At 36.3% G+C, this 16,657-nt stretch overlaps 2 protein-coding genes across 6 annotated transcripts; one reads left to right on the forward strand and one right to left on the reverse strand.

Annotated features, from left to right (window-relative positions):
• Nucleotides 1-660: 660 nt before the first annotated feature.
• On the forward strand, nucleotides 661-8,306 carry LOC117919186 (serine/threonine-protein kinase/endoribonuclease IRE1a). 2 transcript variants are annotated; one of them, XM_034836304.1, is made up of 7 exons: nucleotides 661-1,156; nucleotides 2,056-2,278; nucleotides 3,754-5,279; nucleotides 5,951-6,123; nucleotides 6,512-6,758; nucleotides 7,162-7,465; nucleotides 7,881-8,306. In XM_034836304.1, the coding sequence occupies exons 1-7, from the start codon at nucleotides 990-992 to the stop codon at nucleotides 8,019-8,021; spliced, it is 2,781 nt and encodes a 926-aa protein (XP_034692195.1). In that variant the 5' UTR covers nucleotides 661-989; the 3' UTR covers nucleotides 8,022-8,306. The 2 variants fall into 2 exon arrangements, with proteins under 2 accessions (XP_034692195.1, XP_034692196.1); XM_034836305.1 differs by lacking the exon at nucleotides 2,056-2,278 and having other exon boundaries at nucleotides 1,079-1,156.
• A 1,316-nt stretch (nucleotides 8,307-9,622) lies between these two features.
• LOC117919184 (glutamate receptor 3.6-like) lies at nucleotides 9,623-14,619 on the reverse strand. Of its 4 annotated transcripts, none has more exons than XM_034836303.1 (8): nucleotides 14,359-14,619; nucleotides 14,030-14,131; nucleotides 13,535-13,832; nucleotides 12,057-13,408; nucleotides 11,694-11,971; nucleotides 11,126-11,157; nucleotides 10,616-11,022; nucleotides 9,623-10,342 (listed from the first exon to the last, which is right to left on the reverse strand). In XM_034836303.1, exons 3-8 carry the CDS (start codon nucleotides 13,797-13,799, stop codon nucleotides 9,860-9,862), a joined length of 2,817 nt encoding a protein of 938 aa, XP_034692194.1. In that variant the 5' UTR covers nucleotides 13,800-13,832; nucleotides 14,030-14,131; nucleotides 14,359-14,619; the 3' UTR covers nucleotides 9,623-9,859. The 4 variants fall into 4 exon arrangements, with proteins under 4 accessions (XP_034692194.1, XP_034692191.1, XP_034692192.1 ...); XM_034836300.1 differs by having other exon boundaries at nucleotides 13,535-13,837; nucleotides 14,359-14,618; XM_034836301.1 differs by having other exon boundaries at nucleotides 13,535-13,837; nucleotides 14,345-14,618.
• Nucleotides 14,620-16,657: the final 2,038 nt, after the last annotated feature.

Consider the following 16,657-nt stretch of genomic DNA (forward strand, 5'->3'; position numbering starts at 1 on the left):
CGTAGACCACCTTTTCCAAATAAGAAGTCACACTTAGGGTTTTTCTTTCTTATTTTGTTTACCCTTTTAAAAATAAAACAAAAGTAAGTGGCGACTCCAAGTCAATATTTCCTAATAAATAAAAATCAATTTTTCAAAATAAAAATCGAGCTCGCCATCGAGTGGGGAAACGCATGAGCCGAAATGCGGGGTCCACACTATTGTAATTTTTTTATTACAACACTATTGTGATATTTGTATTATTATTATATTGGTATACCCTTAGCTTATAAATAAGGGTATAGGAAGATGTCATATTTATTTTTTTCTTTTAAATTACACTATTTTTTACCATTTATAATTAATAAATAAAAACTTGAAGTAAAAAAAATATATAAATTAATTGAATAAGGATTATTTTTTTTTTCTCTTAATCTTGAATTTGATCTTAAAAGTAATTTATACTAATTAATTTAAAAATAATCATTTATTTTTGTATTTGTATTATTTTTACCAAGGAATCGAAGGTTTAAGATTAAAAAAAAAACTTTTTTTTTATTAAAAAAATTAAAGTATATTTAATAAAATTAATTTAAAAACTAAAACAAAATATACTATTTATTTTTTATTTTTTTAAATGTATCTCATCTTTGACATACGGCAGACAATTTTTCCATTCTGCGCACCAGTCAGCGCAGTCGGGACACAGCAGAAATACGTTTCTGACGGCCTTTCTTGAATTTTGTTTTTTTTAAATTTGCTGGAATAGGTAAAAAAAAACTGTCATTAAACTTACAGATTATCAGTTTCCTTCGAAGCATACGTTATCTAAATGGGGAAGTCAGAGGATCCAAAGATTGCAGGAGCAGTGGAAGCTTCGAATCTTGAATTCTAGATGCGAACCCTTATCCAGCCTGCTAGGGCATCCTCCAAATCCAATTCCCAATTCCAGAAGATACCCAGTTGTTTCTCATCCGAATCGTTTCGAAACTTCGGCTTCAGAGGCACCCATGATCCGCCATTTCCTTCTCGTTCTAGGCGTTTTACTCGTCGCTTCGGGGTCCCTCGGTGAATTTTCGACTTCAGAATCATCGGAGGATCCGGCTCCAAGTCCGCGTAGGGATGATTTCATGTACTCGAGTCGACCCACGAGACGATCTTTGCTGTCTCTTCCCAAGTGAGTACCTTTTTTTCATTATTTTTCTGTTTTAGATTGTCGGTGGGTTATCTATCTTTTAGTTCAGATGATCGAAACACCTGGTTTTCTTTCAAGTTTCATGAGGTTAGGGACTGTGTAGAGTCAAACCAAAAATGAATTGTGTGGTGGACTTCAGTTAGCCGGGTGAGTTGTCGTATTGCCTTTTCAGATCCGTGGACAGTCCCATTTTCTTGGATATACCTGTTGGTCTTGGTCGGTCGATGGGTTGCAATTGGACATTTTAGATGATTTTATATTCAGTCAACGGTTTATGTGCTGTACTCAATCTGTAATGTTTTGAATCATGGAAAGTTTTTGAGGTGAAGTACTAAGGAAAAAGATGGGGAAAAGGGGTAGGGAAGAAAATACGAAGGAAAAGAGAAAATTTGTTTTTAACTCAACAGTTCTTTTTTGTACCATGATTATTTATCGAGAATGAAGAATTTTCAAAATATGTAACTTATAAAATTTTCATTGTGTTTCATTTTCGTTTGTATTCTTTATTGAAAACAAAGCAAGCGAATTTGAGTTTCCTTTCTATTTTTTTTGTTCAAGATAGTTTTGAAGATCCAAACAGACCCTTAATTTATTCTAATACTAAGAGGGCCTTTGGAAAACTTAATACTTAATGCTTAATAACTTAAGATGACGTTAAGTTATGCTTAAGTTATCAAATCATACTAAGTCATTAAGTAAATTTATCAAAATCATTTTAAAATTTAAGTTGCAATATTAAGTTATTTTAACAAATATATTCATTATGTTTAATAACTTAAATTAAGTCATAGTAAGTCATATTAAGTCATTACGTTGATTTACCAAACACCCTCTAACTCTTTCTCTAATTGTCTTTTGTCTTCTATTTCTCTCCAAAACAGTAAAAATGACACCGCATTGGTGGCTGCCTTGAACGGTACAATCCATTTAGTGGAGAGTAATTCCATGAAAGTGCTCTGGTCATTTACATCAGGACCTTCAATCTATTCTTCATATCAGGCTCCTCTTGACCAAGATAACGCAACTGATTGGGGTTCTGGTTTTTTTGTGGACTGTGGAGAGGACTGGGAGTTGTATATGCACGGCCGGCACTTTGGTAAAGTGGTATGGCTCAGACTGTCACATCTCCTTCTCATGTCATTACTTTTCAGAATGAAGGCTTACTATTATTGGGTTAGGCCTAAGCATTTGAATTCATGTGCAGCCTAAACCATGGGAACAAATCCCATATGCATGACCATTGAACAGTTCATAGAACCATCGTATCTCCATGTATATAAAATTTTCATGGACTTTTCTTACTGAATTTGGAAGCAATAACCTTGTCAGCAATCCATAATCTAAAATCCTTTTAAGTATCTTCCTTCCCTTGACTATTGCTGTTTGAGACTTAGAGCTTATGAATTCCAAGGCCACCTTAAATCCATGAAGTTTCATCAAGACATCATAGCATTGATTCTGATGTGGTAGGGAGAGTTACATCAGTTTTCCTTTCTTATTTTCTATTTTTTAATTTATCATGAATCCAAGGTGGCAATTGTAGCATATTTTAAAGAAAATGCCAATAGAATGGCATTTTGAGTGCAAAAGACTAAGCATTATTGTGTTTAGTCATCTTTTCTTTGAAAGTGAATTAGATGAAGAGTTTTTTTTTTCTTTTTCTTTTTCTTTTTTCAATCTATGACAATGCATAGTTTGGATGCATCTAAAGGGTTTATTAGGCTCTTTATTTGTCAATAAGGCCCTATTTTTGTTTAGATTGGGTGATTGTAAACTCAACACATGCATATGGGTAGTTCAGATTAAGGCTACAACTTGGGCTGGTCAATTGGAGGAAACACAAGCAACTAACAACTCACATGCCCGAAGTCTGACCAAACAAGACCTTCAACCTGACTTACCCAACCCAAGCATAATTTTATAAATTCAAGTTAGGCTCAAGCTATTCAAGCTCTGCCTGCCTCTACTATTTTAGTAAAACAGGGTTGGTTCCTTACAGCATGAGAAAACTAATTTCCCAGATGCAATTTCACAAAGAGGAAAAAAAAAAAACCAGAAAACTGAGAAATAGATAACACTTATTTCAGATTAGATCATAAAATTGAGCAATATTTAGTACCCATTTTTTTGTTATGTCCTTTGCTAGCAAAAGAAAATTTATTGAAAAAGAAGAGAGAGCTCAAATCTCTGTATTTGTAGTTTCATACCTGAGAAAAGAGATTGTTGCTGCTTGCATGACATACCTGCGTAGGCCCAATCTAGATTGGCTTCAGGTTGATGCTTTCCAATCAGAACCACACCCCCCAACCCCCACTATGGTACAAACTCACCAAAGCCCCCTCCCCCCTTCTCACTATGAAAAAAATCCACCCTACACTGCCGAAAGGGCATGTTTGAACTAAGGTTGGATCTGGTTGGACCCAATAGATTTGCAGCCAGTGATCACCTGATAATGATAGATTTTTCCATAAGGGGCCAACTTGTGCAACAAGCTTCTGGCATTTGTAAAGACTGTTATATTTATGTTGCAATAAATCGTCTTAGACTCTGGAAATACTGATTCTTTATTGTGTTGCCAGAAACTTCCAATGACTGCTGAAGAATTCATCAGCAGCACACCGCATGTGTCTGAGGATGGAGGAGTTATACTTGGGTCCAAACAAACTACTGTGTTTCTGCTTAATGCTAAGACTGGAAAACTAATACATTCTTATAGGTCATTGGAGTCTCCACCCACGCCACTGAGCAACAAAGAGGAGAGTGTTGTGCATGATAAAGATATTAAGGAATGGGTAGATTCTGGTTCTACAAACCTGAATATTGTTGAGCCACGTCTTTATATTACAAGAACAGACTATTCATTGCAGTCGTTTGCACAAGGTTCAGACAAAGTTTTATGGAATATGACAGTTGCTGAAATTGGTGCTGCTTTTCTTTGTCAAGGTACTGAGAATCTGTTTAGCAGGCCACCTTTAAATCTGGGATGTGAACTTGGCCCTGAATATAACTGTGATTTTGAAATGCCATTGCCATGTCAATCAAAGGCCGTTGTCTACCGATATCGTGGTCATACTATGTTGGAACCTTTTCCTAGGCATGATAGGCTGCAGGAGGCTCATCAAGAAGATAGGCTGCTTTTGCAACCCAATATCGATAAAACTTTAGACTTTCACCCCCAAGATATGATGCTTCCAGCTGTTGTTCCAAACCATATGCTTCCTTCAGAGCCCAAAGATGAGATATCTTTAAACTTTCAGGATAACAATGACAGTGAAGCTGTGCTCCCCTTATCTCCTCCCAAGATAAAAAACTCGGGGATCTCTGGCCAGAATGTGCAAATGCCTTATAATGGTGGTTTAAGTATGTTTTCTGGAGGGTCAGTCTTGTTTTCTCTCATTGTATTCATTGTCATTCTCTTGGTCTCTGTCATCTACTGCTGTACTCGAGTGGCTGGAGAACAAGGTGAGATGAACAAGCAACCAAATGATTCAGATTCAAACTCTGTACCTTCCAAAAAAAGGAAAATTCGGAAATCGGCAAAGAATAACATCAGTTCAGGAAAAAAGGATGAGCATGTCTTGTCTGAAAATAAGGATGGGTCTGCTCACATTGCCAGTGATAACAGCCCATGGTTGAACCTTAATGGACTTGTTGATGGTGACACAAATGGACGTATTGTTGGTAAATTATTTGTATCGAATACAGTGATTGCTAAGGGAAGTAATGGCACTATTGTCCTTGAGGGAATCCATGAAGGCCGCTCGGTTGCTGTGAAACGCCTTGTCTGGGCTCACCATGATGTGGCTTTTAAAGAAATTCAAAATCTTATTGCATCTGACCGGCATCCAAATATTGTTCGATGGTATGGAGTGGAGTATGATCAAGATTTTGTGTATCTATCACTGGAACGTTGTACATGCAGCTTAAATGATTTGCTTCAGATTCACTCAAATTCCTCCCTAAACCCAGGGTTCACCATGGACCAAGCTACAAAAGCTATGATGGAGTATAGAATCCAGTTGGATTCAGTGAAATGTATTGTGCAGGATATCAAATTGTGGAAATCAAATGGCTATCCTTCATCTGTATTATTAAGCTTAATGAGGTTGGTTCAGACTCATGGTGATGCATGGCATTATGTTGTTCCTGTTGGATGACAATAGGCTTGTTTTGGGAGATTAAGCCACACATCAATTCTTCAACTGTTTCTGGTTTTTGTATCCCAATTATGACTTTTCTAACAACTGACTGTAGCAATGGTCATCCCCATTGCAAAGATTGTGCACTCTTCTGTTGCTAGGTCATAAGTTTTTTTAATCTATTTATTCAGCCACGGTTTTTTTTTTTTTTTGGCATCCATGGTAACTGATTTGTTCTACTGTTTTTATTTCAATTGATTTAATTTGGGGGGATTTTCTTATAGCAATTGAAATCAGCATGTTATACTTGTTGGATCAAGTTTTACAATTTCATGAATTTTCATCATTTTAATATTTTGCTTTCATTTGCGATGATGGCTCCATGTTTTCTAGTGAAAGCATTCTGTGGTATGTATTTTTTCCAACCGGTGCTATGAGAAAAACAAAGAAAAAATCCATGTCCATGGGATGTTCAAATACACCTACAGAAATTTTCCCACCCACAGAGTTCAACATGGGAATAAGTATAGGATATATAATCTCGTTCATTTATCCATTATTAGAGATTTACTTTCATGCGGTTTTTTAATTGGATTTGGTCCTGAATTTTCTTGATCTTCTATTTTTTGTGTCACAGGGATGTGGTTTCTGGGCTTGTACATTTACATGACTTGGGAATAATTCATCGAGACTTGAAGCCTCAAAATGTGTTGATAATTAAGGAAAAATCTTTATGTGCAAAGCTTTCTGATATGGGTATTAGCAAGCGCCTTGTTGGGGATATGTCTTCCTTGGGTCATCATGCTACTGGTAAGTAGTCTTGGTTAGTTATTTCTGTTAAACCTACATCTATTTAGGTTCTGCATGTTATACTTATGGGGTTAATGACATCCACCAAAGTTATTTCCTCGGTCTAATCAAGTTGAGTTGGTTGATCCAGTCGTTTGTCATTTCAAGTGCCTATGTTAAAAAGGTCAATCCAGTCATTTTTCCTTTCAAGTGCCTATCTTATCAATGTGAATTTGGGAAAATGAGTGAAAGTCAAGCTGTTATGGCATTTGCTTTAGTTTTTTGTAGACCTATGGGATCTAAGAAGGTATTTCGCTGGCCCCCTTCACAACTTAGCAATTCATATATAAATCATAAGTGGTTATTATTTCTATTGAGTTCAGTGATTTATTTATGACTCAATTTGCAGGTTATGGCAGTTCGGGTTGGCAGGCACCTGAGCAGCTTCTTCATGGACGCCAAACACGAGCAGTAGATTTGTTTAGTTTAGGTTGCATCCTCTTTTCCTGCATCACTGGTGGAAGACATCCATTTGGCGACCCTCTTGAACGTGATGTCAATATTGTTAAGAACAAACCGGACCTCTTCTTAGTGGAGTTTATTCCAGAAGCTTTGGATCTTTTTGCTCGTTTGTTAGACCCCAAGCCTGAATTGAGGTGAGAACATTATTATTCTTCATGGTATTTTGCAATAGTTTTTATAACATTCATTGGGTGTTACAAGTGGTGGTTTTGGCTTTGATTTTAGTGACAACTTTGTAGCTTTCAGTTCAAATCCTCATATATGATTTAGTATCCCTCAGATTAAAATTACCGAGTTATATTCTATCACCTTGTTTTCCATCAAATTTGAAGCTCAAATAGATGCTTTGAAATATCCTGTTTGTTAAAAGTGAATATGGGATCATGTGATGATTTTGTACATCCTACAGAAAGAGCTCACCCAAATCTGATAGATCACCTGGTTTAGACAATATTTTTATGGAGTTTTCTGGTTTTAATTTTTGGGTATCCTTTCTAAATATATTTTGTTCATGAAATCCTTCCAATTTCTTGGTAGGCCAAAGGCCTCGGAGGTCTTGTACCATCCTCTGTTTTGGAGCTCCGAGCTGCGGTTGTCATTTCTTCGTGATGCAAGTGACAGGGTAGAATTGGAAGATAGGGAGAGTAATTCCCATGTCTTGAAGGCATTAGAAGGTACTGCACCAACGGCATTGGGTGGGAAATGGAATGAAAAAATGGAACCTGCATTCCTTGCTGATATTGGACGTTACAGGCGATATAAGTTTGATAGTGTTCGGGATTTATTGCGAGTCATACGGAACAAGTTGAATCATTACAGAGAGCTTCCCAGAGAAATTCAGGTTTGTTTCTCAACCCAACAGTTAATATGCCTGATTGTTGTCATATTGGTCCAAAATAATCCATAGAAAACTCTCCCATCACCTACATTTGTTTCATGGTCTGTGAATTATAAAATTACTAATCCATTAGATCTCCTCTGTGAGCCATCCAATATAGTCCTACATCCTTAGAGGTGGCGCCTTGTGGAGGTTTTTCGGCAGGGCATAAACTGATTTGACCATGCCTGTAAAAGTTTTTACTTTTCCATGTAACCATTTAAACATGTTTCTTTTGAATCTTTTTGGCACTTCATATACTTATCATGATAATAACAATTATATACTTGCATGCCTAAGTTCCTTGAAGGTTAAAATTCTAATTCATTTGCTTACTTCTATAGCTGATATTCAACTTGGTTCCGGGGTACTATTACAGGAAATCTTGGGATCAGTTCCTGAAGGATTTGACAGCTATTTTTCAAGCCGATTCCCAAGGCTCTTGATTGAGGTGTACAAAGTTGTATCCAGACACTGTAAGGGAGAGGAATGTTTTCAGAAGTATTTCAAAGCAATGTAGTTAAAGGACATTTTATGTAGTTAAAGTATTTCAAAGTCTTTCTGGCTTCTTAAAGGACTAGATGGCGATAAATTGATGCAGTACTAGGAACAGAGAGACCGTTGGTTGCTATGCTGCAAAAGGGCTACTTTTTATGTGACTGCTGATGAAATAGCTATTGGTATAGGAGATGTAATTGACCTCCCTTTTAGGTTGTGTATATTAGTGTAAATGTGGTTGTATTCTAATAATGTATGATTAATCATATGAAATAATCATCAAATATATTCACTCTATGGTCTTTAAGTGTTTGTTATGTCATTCCAGAGTATGAAAATTTTCCATTTATCGGCACACTCGGGAGATCACTGTTTCAACAGACAGATAATTGCATTCCCCACCAGGCCTAGATGTTTCCTGTCCTAGCCAAACATCATCTATGAGTTAGATCTCTTCTAACCAAAACCGTGTTTTGATGCATTGGAGAAACCAGTGTAAAGATTTCAGCTAGAGGTCTTTTACAAGGTTAGCATGGAAGCCTTTATTAAAAGGCCTTACCTGTTGCAACTGTTGTATTTTGCTTGTTAGGCTTCGGGATTTGCTTGTATTGTCCATTGGCTTCAGTCCCCTCGTGAGAGGATCCGCTTCTACAATATCTGGCCTGGGCTTGTAGCACTGAAGTTTTGAGATGCCGTATATTACATTTACCTTGATGCAGTAGTTACATGTCCATGGTGGAGTCTGCTCCATTGATCTGATCTTCATCTTGCCTACTCAATGGATGGTAGCCAAAACTCGACCAATCCAAAGGATGCAGATAGTGATTGTTATAACTAGTCGCCCTTGAGGCCTGACTTGGAAAGGGTTTGTGAGAGGTTTGGGTTCAAATCCCAATGGAGACAAAAATTTACCTATAGCAAAATGGATGGTTATGACTAGTGGCACAAAGAACTCAAACCCAGTTTTTTCAGGTGAGAAGATACAAGCAAGAACATTATTCTCTACTCTGCCACCAAAAAGGGTGAGTTTTCTTAGTACTACATCACTAATCCACCTTAGCATTATCTTAATGTTAGACACCAACAACTTAATTCAAATTTTGTCTATTGCACCAATACAAATATAATACATCTTGTGAGGCATTACACTTGTTTAGGGTACCTCTTCCACCCATCAAACCCAGCTTTTATTATTTCACTACTTTCAGATATCTGTTCACCCCAAGTCAAATGGTCCTTTATCATAACTAGGGCATCATGTTCAAGCCTCAATATTTCGTTATGGTCTTAGTGTGGATGATGGGAACAAAAGCCACAATCTTTTGTGAGCTAAAAAATGAAGGGTTTCGAAAACCATTCTCAAAAGCCAGTTTTTGAGAATAGTTCTTAAAAACAGTTTTTAGATATTTTCAGGAACAAAATTCGATTGGAGAACTCAAATATGAAAACATTCTCACCTCTTATTGATGAAGCTACTATTCACTTACGTACAAAGAAATATTCTTCTTATTTCCAATTATTTCTCGAAATGCTCTACAAAAAAAAAAAAAACACCTCAAATATGTTCTCAAAAATCACTTTGTTTTCAAAACAAATTCTCGAAGAACTGTTTTTAGCACGAAATTTGCCAAAGAAAACTATTTTCTCTTCTAAATAAGAGATAATTGTTGTTTAAGAATAGATTCCAAACCAACCCTAAAACTTCCACAAAATTTATGTGATGAGAACCAACTAGCTATCAATTTCATGTCTATAAGAGCTGATTTCTACAATAGTACAAGAGACATTACTTACATATAAAAGGTGTGAAACACAAACTAGAGGATCATATTTTGGAAGAGACTTACTGAGAACAAGGAATTAGACTTGATCACTTGTAATAGTACTCTTGTTTGAGGATAGTTCTATGTGCCTTCTCTTGGAACTGCTCATAGATTCATCTTCATAAGTGCTTCTAGTTGAGGCCATTTCCATTTGCCTTCTTTTGGAACGGCTTTTCACGTCCTCTTCCTTCTCATCAACAAATGAAAGGAATGTCTGGAGGCGTCCAGATCGTGAGTTTTGCACAGAGGAGTCAGACTCCTCTATATAGTGTTTACTGAATTGCCGCACCATAAGTATGGCATATATGAAAAGGGCAACAAGGCAAGCTAACCCACATATGGCATAGAGGCCCCAGAAGCTCCTAAGCTGGAGTCTGTCCACTGCAAGTTTTGCATCTTGTGATCTGCAAGCACTACCTTTCAGCCATTTGTCATGGATCCTCTGGAGGTCCCCAGTCTCGGACAGTTTTAGAATGGCAGTAGACATGTCAACTGCTAACGGAGAGTCACGTGGAAAGGCCTGAAAAGATATGAAGAACAATACTGTATTGTCATAAAACATCAACCATGAGAAGAACTTCCTATTGGAATGCTTGGCATATCAACTTCGTATAATGATATAACGAGATCCTTAAACAACTTGGGAGCATGTGTTCATTCCTTTTGGCTTCTTTCTAGGTGCAATGGTGATAACTGACCCATGTGAATTGGGACGGATGAAGCTTAAACAAGTCTAATCTTGGGATTATAATCACCATTAAAGAATGTTGTAGCTGACAGAAAAGATACTTACAAATCCCCAACCGCTCTTGGTAAACTCTTGACCTACAATGGTGAATTCGCATCGGGTTGAGAGGAAGAGTTCTATATATGCACGCTCATCAACCACTGCAGCAACACCACCCTTTTTGGGTCCATCTCTTAAGGCTTTAGCATAATCTTCTGCCGAGTTAAGAGGAACAAGTCTGGACTTATGAATGTTGAGTTCCTCGCTCAAATAATTTACGGCGAATGAACCCTGTTGGTAGCCAATGGGATCGTTGCTTGTTTGTAAACTTTCTATCCCTTTAACAGGTGAAGAAAGCTGTTGCACTGTGAGGATTGAGGTAAGGCTTGCAGTGTAGCTTGAGTTGATGATTAGAACTACAAATAGCCATATGATTAGCACTACGCGGCCAAGGGTGCTGACGGTATTTTCTCCTACATTAAAAAAAAAAGGGCTAATCCAATAAGTACAATGCATTCTGGAGTTGCACCCATCTCAAGTAGAAAAGCCTATGAAACCACTATAGTTAGAACTTACTATGTGCAAAGAAAAGAGTTGAGAAGCTGAACCTGCAGAGCGAAAGCAAAAGCATATAAACATTAGCACTTGAGAAAGATTTTTCCATAGGCAAATCGTAACAATATTAGCATGTGAGGGATATAGAAAGAGCAAATGCAGCCTATGATTGAACGCTATAATTAACTTGATGCAAAGACATTGTTCTGAGAAAAAAAAAAAGAAGGAAACTAAATTAGCTGTAAAAATCTTAATGCAAACATTTAGAGTAGTTTCAGTGCTTCAAACCTGTGATATCAATTGATTTAAGTTTATAAACATCCTTCCTTTTGCCACTCCCGGACAGTTATTGCTTCTATAGCTACTTGGTTCTCTATAAAAAATGGAGAGTATGGAAGGATAGTTGGATTTTCCAGATTTGAAGAACTTTGATTCATCTACCTTGTTTTGATCTTTGTCCATTAAGAAAGAATATATCAATTTAAGGAAGAGGACTTCAGCCTCCAAATTCTGTGACTTTAAAGTATTTGCAATAATCAAAGATTACAAGAATTCTAGAAAAACTTTGCAATATTTCTCAGGCACTCACCATAGAATAGTGACAAATTGTCTTCTAGGAGGACCCCGAAATTCATCGTTAATCCTATGCTCCAAAATCCAAACAACAGCTCCCACAAGTAGGAAAAAAGTGCCCGTGACAATCCACATGTTTTTACTAAATGGCTTCAGAAAAGCCCAAGCATTGGAGTTTGAAGTCTTAATTGGAGCCACTACAACAAGCCCGGACTCAATATATGGCTGTGTAAAATCCACCATCCTTGTTCGATTAGTCACGATTGCAATATCACCAATTGCAGCATCATACACCTATAAAAAAAGAACACCAGAGGAATTAGCCAGAAAAACACAATATTTTGGGAGTCAAAAGAAATGCTCTATATTTCATACTCACACCAGTTGTGATCAAGCGCACGAGATCTGTGCAACTCGGGTTATGTATGCCATCCCCGAATGGTACTAACTTATATGGAACAGCATATGGCAATAAACTCAAAGCAGCAGTAAATACATCAATGCAGTACCCTTTGAACATGTCAGTTCCTTTTACTCGTGAAATAAATTCACGGTAACTAACTCGATCAGGTACGCCAATTATCAATTGCCTTCCATTGTTTGGAAATACCCACCCACGGGGTGTCTGCGCTGCTTGCCCAGGCCAGATTGCATCATAAAGTCGTTGATTTGTACTGGTACGATTTGGTGGCTTCGTATAAAGCATTGCTGGAGGCACAACTGATAAGCCAGAATAATTAGACCAATAACCAATCCTCCTAACGCCTGTGCCAATCACATTGATGACTTCATATGCAGGATGAATAAGGGAATGGTCTGAATTAAACTTTATTGGGCCTGTTACACCGGTCATATTAACCTGCAAAATGCTTTGAAGCAACAGGTTCCCCCCATCAAAGATGCTCATAGCATCCAGATGTAAACTCCCTCCCCTTAGCTTGGTTAACCTTGAATCATTTGAAAATGAAATACTTCCTCCCTGATTGAAAAATGCATTAATTGCATGAGCAAGCACCCAAACAGTGTCATAGGCATATAAACCATAAGCACTTAACCCAACATGGCGATTCGTGGTCCCCGGCCTAGTCAAGTTGCTCCACCTGGAGACAAAGTTACTTTTTAGTTCCGAAGCAGGTGTATACATACGCAATGTGAGAACTCCTTGGATATTATTCATAGCATTTGAAGGGAGAGGAGCATCGGTATCCACGACGGTAGAGAGCCAATTGGTAGCAATCCACACATACCCACTCCCTGTCATCCCAAGATATTGTGCTACATCAAGCACCTCTAGGCCCCATTCGGTATAAGTGTGAACAACAAGAATCCGAGACTCTGTTAAAGCCACCTTTACCAGCACATCAGTGATATCATCTCGGCTTGATTCAGGGTACATAGGTGCTTTGTAAGAGATCTTACAACGTTTTTTGGCAAGTTCATCCCCTAATGCAGCAATCCCATTTCTCCCATAATCATCATCAACATAAATTGCTATAACTTCTCTCCATCCATAGTAGTCAACAAGGTCTGCTATTGCTGCCATCTGATATAGATCACTATGCGTTGTCATAAGGAAGAATGGGTACTGAAGTGAAAACAGGGTGGGGTCTGTTGCTGCATATGATATCAGAGGAACTTGGAGCTCGTTTGCAATGTGAGAAACTACATGAGCCATGACAGAAGATTGAGGGCCAATTATGGCCACAGTATCACCCTCCATGAATTGTAAAGCTGTTATCATAAATGGAAAACAATCAAGGATTGTAATCTAGCTGGGATTCTAAAGAACTTATCTGAAGTAGGAATTAGCAAGTTCGTATAAGGAACAAATAAGAGGTATTATTACAAAGGATGTACCTTCCATTATCGCTCCAAACCCGTTAAAATTTGTGTCCTGAGTCCTAAGTTTCAGCTTGGTTCCACCAAGAACAGTCGGATCAGAATTCACATCTTGGACTGCAGCTTCTAATGCAAACTTTGCAACTTTGCCAATGGTAGAATTGAAGCTGAAAATAGCCCCAATGTTCACAACACTGGGCCTTGAAGAAACATTTGTACCAACCCCATTGGAAATGATCCCATTCAAGAAAACCATTAAAAGCAGAAACCAAACCATCTTCATCTTGAACACCTAATCACAAACCCCAAATTTCCCCTGTTCTGCAAAGAACAATAAACAACTGACTCAAAAAATGAGAAACAATATGAGAACCCTAAATCCGATCACTAACTAATGCCAAAGAACATGTTGAAGCCAAGAAACACCTCAGGAATTCTAAGCAATCAATACCCAAAAAACAACAACAATATAAAAAAACAAATGCTGGTAAGAAAACAAGATCACATGCCCACCTCTGAACAGAATCATAGATCTAAAAGATTTTGGAAGGAAACCAAAATCACCACGAAATCCCTGCCCTTCAGAGTTCACTGTTCAGCTCAGCATCCAATACCCTTGTCAAGAAAACACAAATAAAACATGGTTCATGAAGCAACTAGAAATCCTAAAAAGGTAACAACCCTTCAAAGTAAAACCAGGTGTGAAAAGCAGTTCACTGTTTGGAAGCATCCCCGTAAAAAAAAAAAAAAGCAAACTTCATACTACTAAAAAAATGAAAAAGAAAAAAGGATGAGAAAAAAGGTTTAAAAAGAAAACATCGTGATTACTAAAGGTGCTATACTGAATGGACAAAGTTGCAGAGCAGTGGCCTGAGCTGCCATATCATCATCATCCCATAGTGAATAGCAGAAAGAATCCACAGCATTGAACCTTGAAGGTTGACAAAAACTAAAGTGAAATGGGAGTTGGGGTTTCAGTGGAAAGTGAAACCCACTCATCTGCAGCACTGCCGACCATTTGTGGTGAATACACTCCCACCCAGGAATACTTGCCACTGTCCTCTTAGCCTTCTCCCTGATGCCGACATGCATATGAAACCCCAATGATAGAAAAAAAAATTATATAATCCCATAAATGTTGTGGTTATGGTTTTCCACTTGTCACAAGGGTCCAAGGAGCGAATGCTTTCATTTGAATTGCATTGAAAAGTAGGGGTGTTCAGTAATTTGATTAGGTTGATGAGAGATATCTGGTCTCTAAACAGGAGTCCTCATCTTTTGTAAAATGAATATCTGTTCGGACCCTAAATATTCTTTAACTTGTTTTTAATATTCGTAAATACATTTTAAAATTAAATTTTACATTAGTATTTTATTTTTAATCATTTTCATTATTTGGATAATTTTTTTTTTTTCAAAACATGTTTTTCTATTTTTGAAAACAGTTATAAAATGAAAGCGTATTTTTTAGTTATTTGATTAAAATGTCATTAAAAACCTATATTCGGAAAATCAGCCTCCCTCTTTCAAAACATGAAATCCAATTTCTTTTGGACAAAAATACCCTTCAACAAATTTATTAATTTCTATCTCACATCAAGCAGTTTAAATAAATAAATAAAATTCAAGGATAAAAACGTCAAAATGGGGTCATATGTATTTCTTTATTTTGTTTATAAATTTTTTTTAGAAAAATACTTTTTGTTGATCTAATCTTAAAACTCTTGCTAACGTGAGGGATTGATATTCAATGAATACAAACAAAAAGAAAAGGTCCAATTTGAAAAAGTATGCTGGGCCCATGGCCTTATTCCATTTGGGCCATTGATGTCGAGTGTGACCGGTCCATGATTGATTCGACCCAAGGCCTCAAGCAGACCATGGGTTCATTAATTTCAAAGTATATCCAACAATAATTGAAGGTTGTTTGATCAAAATTTTCAATCAATCAAACAATAATTTCACTTTATTGGACAACTCTTTTGTCCATTTATTATATTAATTTTCAACAATAGACTATAGTACATGTTTTTATCATATGTCGTTTTTGAATTTTATATTCGATAACTCAAAAGTCACAATTTCAAGTCATTGCATTGCATCAAAGTGAAAGGCAATCGACCTATGTCATATCTATTTTACTATACAACTGGTAAGTGGAGTAGGTGTACGGTGTACCACATAAATTAGTGTTTCATTATGATATTAAAAAAGTTTTTTATTTTTTTATTTTTTATTCTATATTGAAAGTCATCCACTAATAAAAAAAAATGTAACTATATTTCAATTCATTTTCTAATGAATTAGTCTCGTTTGATATATCTATATCATCGTTAAATGGCCTTTAATCATAAATTTTAAATAACTTATGTAGAAAAAATTGTATTAATTTTAAGTTTTAAATGTATTATAACGTAATTGTTATAAAATTAAGGATATTTATGTAATTTAATTAAAAAAATAACTTTTTTAATTTTATAATTATGTATTATTATCATAAAAAACATAAAGATTATATTTGGTTCTTATAAAGTATCAAGGAAAAAAAATATAAAGGAAAATAATTTTCTCATGTTCGATTTTACTATAATTTTTTTTAAAGAAAATTAAATATAATTAAAATTAGTTAGAAATTTATAAATTTTAAAATTATTTAATCTTTGTATAATTGAGGAAATTAAGTGAAATAAGTTTGAAAAAATATATAAAAATAATTTATTAATTTTGATTTTATTTTTTATTTTCTTTCATTTTTTCTTTTTTTCCACTTTTCCTCCTTATTTTCTTTCGTTCGCATTTTCCTTCAAATTTCCGAGAACAAACATAGCCAAAAGTTTCTATCGAGAACCGGGATAAAGCTTTTCAAAATTAATATTCCTTGCGTACAAGATTGAAAAGTCACTTGAATTATTGCTTAATGAGATTGTCGCGTGGTGCTTTGATGATGTTGGAGGGCCACGTTGAAACCAAAAAAAATAAATAAATTGTTCTCATGCGACCACGCTTTGAAAGGCATGGTTTTCTAGGAAGAATATGGGCAGGCATGCTACTCGGCTGGGATGGCATAATGGCTTAAGATAAGTGTGAAAAGCTGATGCATCATAGTACTTCGACCATATGACTTATTGGAGAAACCATGAT

This window comes from Vitis riparia, chromosome 7 (assembly GCF_004353265.1).
Source record: "Vitis riparia cultivar Riparia Gloire de Montpellier isolate 1030 chromosome 7, EGFV_Vit.rip_1.0, whole genome shotgun sequence".
NCBI lineage: Eukaryota > Viridiplantae > Streptophyta > Magnoliopsida > Vitales > Vitaceae > Vitis > Vitis riparia.

What these genes read in the sequence shown, in the direction of transcription:
- LOC117919186 (XM_034836304.1), top strand. Translation starts at nt 990, where the DNA reads ATGATCCGCCATTTCCTTCTCGTTCTAGGCGTTTTACTCGTCGCTTCG. An exon ending in CTTGGGTCATCATGCTACTG is followed by an intron (nt 6,124 to 6,511) that starts GTAAGTAGTCTT and finishes CTCAATTTGCAG; the next exon opens with GTTATGGCAGTTCGGGTTGG. An exon ending in AGCTTCCCAGAGAAATTCAG is followed by an intron (nt 7,466 to 7,880) that starts GTTTGTTTCTCA and finishes GTACTATTACAG; the next exon opens with GAAATCTTGGGATCAGTTCC.
- LOC117919184 (XM_034836303.1), bottom strand. Translation starts at nt 13,799, where the DNA reads ATGAAGATGGTTTGGTTTCTGCTTTTAATGGTTTTCTTGAATGGGATC. An exon ending in TGCGCTTGATCACAACTGGT is followed by an intron (nt 11,972 to 12,056) that starts GTGAGTATGAAA and finishes CTTTTTTTATAG; the next exon opens with GTGTATGATGCTGCAATTGG. An exon ending in AACTCTTTTCTTTGCACATA is followed by an intron (nt 11,023 to 11,125) that starts GTAAGTTCTAAC and finishes TTTTTAATGTAG; the next exon opens with GAGAAAATACCGTCAGCACC.